At 33.8% G+C, this 8362-nt stretch overlaps 1 protein-coding gene across 3 annotated transcripts; it reads right to left on the minus strand.

The window, feature by feature from the left end:
- Positions 1 to 429: 429 nt before the first annotated feature.
- On the minus strand, positions 430 to 3914 carry LOC111915400 (RNA-binding protein involved in heterochromatin assembly dri1). Of its 3 annotated transcripts, none has more exons than XM_023911062.3 (7): positions 3570 to 3913; positions 2835 to 3188; positions 2715 to 2745; positions 2558 to 2631; positions 2308 to 2483; positions 1124 to 1204; positions 430 to 676 (listed from the first exon to the last, which is right to left on the minus strand). In XM_023911062.3, exons 1-7 carry the CDS (start codon positions 3717 to 3719, stop codon positions 628 to 630), a joined length of 915 nt encoding a protein of 304 aa, XP_023766830.1. In that variant the 5' UTR covers positions 3720 to 3913; the 3' UTR covers positions 430 to 627. The 3 variants fall into 3 exon arrangements, with proteins under 3 accessions (XP_023766830.1, XP_023766829.1, XP_052626579.1); XM_023911061.3 differs by having other exon boundaries at positions 2835 to 3223; positions 3570 to 3912; XM_052770619.1 differs by lacking the exon at positions 1124 to 1204 and having other exon boundaries at positions 2835 to 3223; positions 3570 to 3914.
- Between the last annotated feature and the right edge of the window lie 4448 nt (positions 3915 to 8362).

Raw genomic sequence — 8362 nt, forward strand, 5'->3', positions numbered from 1 at the left:
CGTCACGTAGGAAAATACACGATGCTGTATACCAAAATATAGAAATAAAAATGAATATGGCAACCGTCACTTCTATCTTTAATTAAAAACATAAATACGTATGGCAGACTTGTTAAAAAGGAGCATGTCCTCTCTGTGGCTTCTTTAGGCGTCCTGATGGAATTAGTAAGTACCACATTTTGTTGTTGTAAAGATTCTTTTAGTAAATATTTATCTATATATAAAAAAGAGAATCAAAGACTTGTTTATAAATTACCAAATAAATAAAAACAATCAAGTTTTAATTACATACACTCTCCTTCACGTGTTCAAAAAGTCTACATACAAGGAAACAAACCACTCATCAAGATCAAACCACCCATTACCATAATCTTCTACTACAACATTTCAAAATGGTATTTTGTGTATATGATTAGATGCAAAAACAAATAGCAATGCACTTTCATTTATTTGTTCATTTATAACAACCCTTCTCATTTTTTTCCCAATTACATCATTTTTATATTTTTATTTGATTTTTCAAAGTACAATGTTATAATATGAGAAAATAAAAGTAGGATGTTGTAATAAACAAATATATAAAAGTACATTCTTGTTTCCTGCATTTAACCCTTTTTTCCATGGTGACTAAGCAACACCAACTGAGAGACTAGGTCCTTCTCTTTGTGTGTTACACCTACAAACACAAGTTGAAAATCATTAATTGATTTGTAGATTAAAATCAACGATATTACTTTTTTTAGGGTTATATACTTATATATGCAAGAAATAGAAAACCATTTATAGCAATGTCATCCATATACAAATCAACTTTTATTGCTACAATTGGGTAGATTTTTTAAAATACAATATCGTAATGTAAAAAATAAATGAAAATATAATGCTATGACTAGATAAAAAAAATTATGTTCAAAAAAGAAATAAACTTAAAAAACAAATGCTATAGTTTGATAGGTTTTTAAAAGTACTCTGTTGATATATATATATATATATATATATATATATATATATATATATATATATATATATATATATATATATATATTACAATGTTGTAATAAACAAATAAATAAAATATGTTGCTATTTATTGCATTTAGATTTTTTTTTTACTATAAACTTACTTATTGCATTTGGAGCGAGATGCATAATTGTGATTGTGACAATTAGTGCACATCCAATCCCCATCACGCCATTGCTTTGCCCTGGTAATTTTCAACATATAAAATGTTGGAATTATTCTTGAAGTAAGGCTATTTTTTTTTCTTGTTTTTGTTGTTTGAATAAACGATGTGTAAAAAATATTTACAACAGTGAAAACACACATGAGGAAATGGAAGGGAAAAAATAAATGAGGGTGAATTTGTAAAAGGTTACTTTGAGGTTTTCATTTTTCTATATTTTTTTTTTCACATGTTTAATGAATATTTACAAAAGTTTAGACATGTTGTAACTAAATAAAAAATAACTTTTTTGATAGATTTATAAAGATTTAAATACAAAATCGTGGAAAATTTTGTAACAATTGAAAATATATTAGTTTAAAAGAATAAAAAGTACACAATTTTAAAATTTGTAGGACGTATAAGCATTAAATTATGTTTGTGATACTAAATAACGCTGATGTGGGGCAACAAAATTTCATATCTTAAAATATATTTTACTTCATCACAATCTAACAAACACAACAACATTTCATACACAAAAAAGCATAAATACTATCTCAAAAGCTTCTAATACAACCAAACAATTTATTGATAATTGATTAAAATAGTAACTACTTCATGTGTTTTTCCTGAGATACATAATTCGAATATGTAAGCTTTAAGCATAAAATATAGTTATGGTTTTTACTTTTTACGTTTAACATAAAGCTTTAATCAAACTTGATGCAAAAATAACAATTAATGCATTCTTTCTTTTTCGGAGTGTTTCTAACTTTGGGGTGAAAAATAATTGCCTTTTATTAGCTTAGTTTGTATGCATTTCTCTCCTTATTCTTTATCCTTAGAAATGTCTACTTTCAATACAAATTAGAATGTTACACCTCATGAAAAATAATGCTTTAGGGGTCGTCTGATAGTTGCTGACTGAGTTAGTGCTGATTAAGTTAGAACTTCTGACTGAGTCCACATCTGGACTGAGTCCAACATTTTAGAGGGTGTATCAAACATGCCAATAGAATATTTTGGACCCAAACAAGATAAAACACACGTATATAGGACTCCCTCTCCCTCCCTCACACACACACAGAGTGAACTAAATGCATTTAAAAATCAAAAAGAATCAATCAGAATTACTAAATTACCCTTTCCCAGGTAGTGTTGTTGCCATTGACACCATTTGAGGTGTTTGCAAGCTAAGTTGCAGTGGATAGACACCATCTCCCTGATTGGTCACAAAATTCGCCATCTGGCTAGATGATGAATATGAGGAACTCGGTAACTGACTAAGTATTGGATACGAATGTTGCATTTCAAATCTCTGCATATTCAAAAACATTACAAACTCAAATTCTTCCAATCCTATTTAAGAAAGTTGTTATAATCACAAATCACCTGTCCAGCATTCAATCTTTTGTTATCCCAATCTTGAACAAGTTCTTCAGATGCTAACCTTTTTGTTCCCAAAGCTTCATAAAGATAATTAGGGTTTAGTTACCATTGTTGTTAGTGTGAGAATGAATAAAGAATGAAGTTAAGTTATTATTATTACCTGGTGGCATTGAAGCATTACATTTTTTACACTACAAATCAAAAGAATGAAAGAACCAAAATCAGATGCACAATAACAACAATATACAAACATATAGAATCAAACTCATAACTACAATACCTGAGCTCTAGAAGCATAATTGTGAAAACCACATGCACATATCCAGTCACCATTACGCCACCCTTTCTGGACCATAACCTGGGTGGCTTGGTTGATATATGGAAGTGGATTAGGGGTATTATGGGAATTACCAATACCATTAACAGTAGCACCCAAATGGGTTGGCCATGTGATAGCTGCTTGAAGGCTAAATTTGTCATTTCCTCCTGCTAGAAGCCAGTTAGGGTTCAGAGGTAGACCTCCATTGGCAAGCAATCCTATGTTGAATCTGTGGTCTTGTACTCCTTGTGGGAAGTAAGGCATTGCGTGTGCTGGAAGAGCTGCTACCTCCTTTGGTTCTCCACATTTTTTGCACTTTTCTCGAGAGGCATAATTGTTGTTAGTGCAACCTAATTTGATCGATTGGAATTTGCACAACACACACCACACACCAGGAAGAATCCAAGAATACGCACGCGAACCACAGCCCAAAATGTACACATACACAAAAACACAAACTACATAACCTGAACTCGATGATGGAAGGTTTCTAATCTAGATAGAAAAACGAATTTGAAGATTGAAGAAAAGTGGTTGATTATCTAGACTCCATACTCATGAGATTCAGTTAAAAAAAATTTCGGATTATCGTGAAACCGTCTCGATCGCAAACAAATTGCAAAAGTGAAACGAAAAACAGAGAATTACATCGCTATAGATGGATCAACACACACTAAGTCGTGAAAGGAAACATACCAGTACAGATCCAATCGCCGATACGAGGGAGCCATTTTGAATCGGCATGGGATTTGGGGTCGACAAGGAGTCGGGGCTGTTTGCACCGGTTACAGAACGATCTGAACGCATAATTTCTGTTCCCACAGCCATTGCACTCCCAATCTCCATCTCTACCTTCGCCGCCCCCCATTCTCAATCTCACTAAAGGTTTATCTATGTACCTCGTTCCAAATAAACTGTATGTACAGCGCTACCGTCAATCTCCGGAAAGAGTGTGAGTTGTCACCGGCGGATGATGGTCGGAGAGAGTCGTATTCCTAGAGACTAGGGTTTTAATGTTTTATCATCTCCGAGTATTACAGAAATTTCAGTTTTGTATGTTAAGTTTTGGGAAAATGTAAAAAAATTTGCATTTGTTTTAAAAGTTCACCAATTTCTTTTTGTTTTTTTTAACATGTTAAATTGTTAATACAATATTTTAGCTGTTTTTTTAAGTTGCCAAGCTCATTTGGCATTTTACATGGCAAAATAGACTCACTTTACTAGTATAAGGTGCTTATGTGGCATCCATGTGTATTAATATTCCAATATAATTTTATTCTTCTTTAAAACAAAATTCTATATATATTGTTAAATAATATTAATTTCATCTTGATTAAGCTCAAAATCAAACCTCACCCAGAATTCAAAGTCGTTTGGAAGTCCAAACTCTCTGACAATCTGAAGATGGTTAAGCCCTAGTTGTCTAATGTTCAATGGCATTAGGAGCTTTCTTAATCTGGTGACAGCATGGTCAATTTGGTCGATGAGAGCTTCGTTTTCTTGTTGGATTTGAATTAGGGTTTTTCCTGTAAGTCTGCAATAAAGGATTCTTTGAACTAGCTAGGTGTTCAAAAACAACAAAAATGTGTAGGAATTTGAGAATGAAACGACTTGCTTCAAATTGTTTGAAGTCGAGTCTACATGAGAGGTTGTTTAAACAAGCAGAAGAAACCATGAAGTGCGTTGAGATAGGATGAGTTCTTGAACTTTAAGGACTTTGCATATTTTTTCTCGATTTCCATGTAGTTATCGTATCCATGATATTGAACTCGTTGCTTGTAGGGTATTGAGGTTGATTGTGAAAAATCAAACCATCGGTGAGCGCGACGACATTTCTACAACTATGAATGCAGAATAGGGTGGTGCAAATGGTTTAGCATGAGGATGGACACTAATGAGGGTGAAAGAAGAAGAGTGTTTTTTGGAACGATGTCGGGAGAGATTCCGATTTCTAGGATCGATTATATGTGTATGTAAGTTTTGTTGATTTTGGTTGATTGTGTACAGATGTGCCAATTAGGGCCAACAAAAGAGGGAGGGGTAGATGTCACACCCCAAAACCAGGAACGGCGGAAACGTTATGGGGCGGAGGACGTCATGTACAGTATCACAACAATGAAAAGTAGTAAACAAGCAACAACATCATCCATTGCATTAATAATATAATTATTATACAAGTGTCATGTCAAATTTTGATAAACACAAAAGCATAAATCAAAATGAAAGATGAGTCTTGAACAAGCTCCATCTTCCTTTCTCCTTGCATCGGTACCTGTCTATAATGACCTGAGGATACAAGTAATTTTGAAAGAGAGTATCAGCTTTAAAGCTGGTGAGATCATAAGTATTAATGTGTCTTAATTTGTAAAACTTGTTATTTAAGACTTGACATTGTTTTGAAAGAAAGCTCGTATAAGTATGAAAATGTGTGTAGAACAACTGTAAATGTTTGAAAAGCCCTAGAAATCCCTATGATTCCTACTATTATAAAATGGAGTCTTCTACTAAGACCTAACTGCTCTGAATGTAGCCTTCTACCAAGACCCGACTGTGTTAGTATTATTATTATTATAAGAAATTGTATCCTTTGGTACTAGGATACTCAAATATAATTCACCTCATTGGTTATGTGAATGAGTCACAAAATAAAGGTAATAATACAACTAACCTAAGTATTACCCTTTGGTACAAGGGTAACTAAAAGTGTTAACTTAAGACATCCGTAGATGTATATTTACCTCTATTGCTAACAGCTGGGTGTAGGAATAGTTAATCCCTTAAAGTATACCTGTAATGGTATCAACCGTTGACATCCGTGGATGTGCTTTTACCTCTGTAGCTAACAGAGATTCTAGGAATGGTCAATCCCGCAACGTATCCTTTGGTACTAGGATATTAAATCCAATCTATCTCGTCGATTATGTGATTGTATCACAAGGTAAAGGTAAGAATGAGGATTATATAACATTATCTATACATATAAAATGTAATGATAATTCGTCATATATTATCTATGTAAACGTAATCATGTAAATGTAATCATGTAAATGTACTTATGTAAATGTACTCATGTAAATGTACTCATGTAAATGTAATCGTGTAAATGTACTCATGTAAATGTAATCATGTAAAAGTAATCATGTAAATGTACTTATGTAAATGTACTCATGTAAATGTACTCATGTAAATGTACTAGCTGTAACATGTGTTCTCTCTCTATTTAGCAAGTATTGACTCATGAATGAACTGACTCATTGTATGATATCGCGTTCTAGTAATGGTTCTAGTATCTTCCTAAACTACCCATATGGTAGTTTACTAGTAATCTAACTGGTACGTATGGACATGGATGTATACCCTTGCTACCCAAGGGTATGGGATGAACTGGAAGGACCTTTTATGACTATATATGTACACATGATATATAATTAATATTTAAACGACCTTCGGACGAGTACCCGATATCCCACCAGACCACATCTCAAGCGCGAAAAGGAAATAGGGTGGATAGCCTTCCTAAGTCTTTTAAACATTTCTTATATAACTATACATATAAAGGCATGCAATTTATAATATAAAAGCATAAATAAGTTTTGTAAAACATTTGAACATAAATATTATTTTAAGAAATGATCGACTTGATGTCAATCTATAAAACAGTTTGAAGGCATGGGTTTGATAAAATAGTTTAGTATATAGAAACATTTGTTTGAAACACAGTTGTAAATAAGTTTGAAATATGATATACAGAGTATGAGGTACAGTGTAATAAGGACTTTAAAACATATAAAATGTTTATAAAAAATCATTTGAAGGAAACTGTTTGGTAAAACGGCTAATGAGTAGCCAAATCATTTGAATGTTGTATATTAATCACATGTGATTTATGTAATAAGTAGCATAATTCTACTTACTAATCACATGTGATTGACATAATAAGAAGCATGATTCTACTTGTACCCCCCCCATAAAACATTTAAAAGTAGTTTAAAACATTAGTTAAAGGGGTATGAACTCACCTGCAGTAAGTGACTGGAATTGAACGGACTGTTATCGTAAGGAAGGATCGGACAAGAGCTTGGTGTCAAGTGAAGTCTTTAGACACACACAATGATTCTAATTACATATGAAGACATATGTATATAAATAATTAGTGATTAAAACACTAATTATACAAGTATAGACATTTAAACGCGAGGAAGACACTTTTGGCCAAGTGCTAGGAGGCTAAAGGGTTGCAACAAAGGAGTGCAATGCCCCTAATGGGAGTTTAGGGTCTAAAGACCATATGTCTTGGAGTTTACGGCCCAGGGGAGTAAACTCCTGGCCGTAAACTCTCAACAAAGCCCCTAATTGAAGTCCAATAATTATACAACTCTTGTGGTGAATTCTTTCAAGGCTAAATCAAGTGTTTGGGTGCCATATTAACTCCTTTAAGGAGTTTACGGCCTTGGGACCATATTCCCTTGGAGTTTACGGCCGTAAACTCCCTTGGGAGGGTGTTTATGATGCTTTCAAGTCCCATACTCACATATGATATGTTCTAGGCAATTGTTCAAGGCTTTAGGAGGAATTATGGCACCATTTGGCACCATATATTGGAGTTCACGGCCCTAAAATATCTTGGGCCGTAAACTCTCTTTTCTTGGTGTTTTAGTGGTGTTTGCTAGCCCCAAACACACTAGGGTACTTGTCCTAATTTGTCTCTAGGCTTAAGGAAGGAGTTAGGGTGTCATTTGACCCCTTTATAGGTGTTTACAGCCCAAGAACTTGTCTTGGCCGTAAACTCCTCAACACTTGTGTTTCCTTATGTTTTCTAGGTTCTAAACACTTTAGAGTACATGTCTAAAATAAAGTCTAAGCCTTGGGTGCCTTAAAAGCACCATTTAGAGCATGTTCTTTGGAGTTTACGGCCTAAGATATTCTTGGGCCGTGAACTCCCAAACTTGGGTGATTCTAGCCTGATTTCATATTCCTAATACACTCCTATACAAGTCCAAGGCAGCAGTACATCACGGGGGACAATCTAGGCTTGGTTTCGGGAGTTTACTGCCCAAGAACACCTTGGGGAGTAAACTCCTAAATCGGATGATTTAGCTATGTAATCTATGTTATGAACACATTTAAAGCTTTCTAACACTACTAGAAAGAGTTACTCACAATTTGGGATAAAAACCCGAAGATCCATGAGAGAGAATTTTGGCTTTTCTCTAATTGGAATTCAACAAATGAACCAATTTGGTTCAGAATTCTATTTATAGTCCTGAGATATTTTTGGCAGAAAATATTTTTATTCCTGGAACGCACTCTAATGTCCTAGAGTATTGGAATAACAGTGTTGCACAAACCCTAGTGCAACCACTCTCCTAATATCTCCTTAAGTGTAAATCCTGAAAACTGCCAAACTTACACTCGGAGTCTGATTTTTCACTATAACTGTTCTACTTCTATTGGCTTGATATGGTTTGTCCAGAATGGAAATTTCGGGT

Source organism: Lactuca sativa, chromosome 4, assembly GCF_002870075.4.
Source record: "Lactuca sativa cultivar Salinas chromosome 4, Lsat_Salinas_v11, whole genome shotgun sequence".
Lineage (NCBI taxonomy): Eukaryota > Viridiplantae > Streptophyta > Magnoliopsida > Asterales > Asteraceae > Lactuca > Lactuca sativa.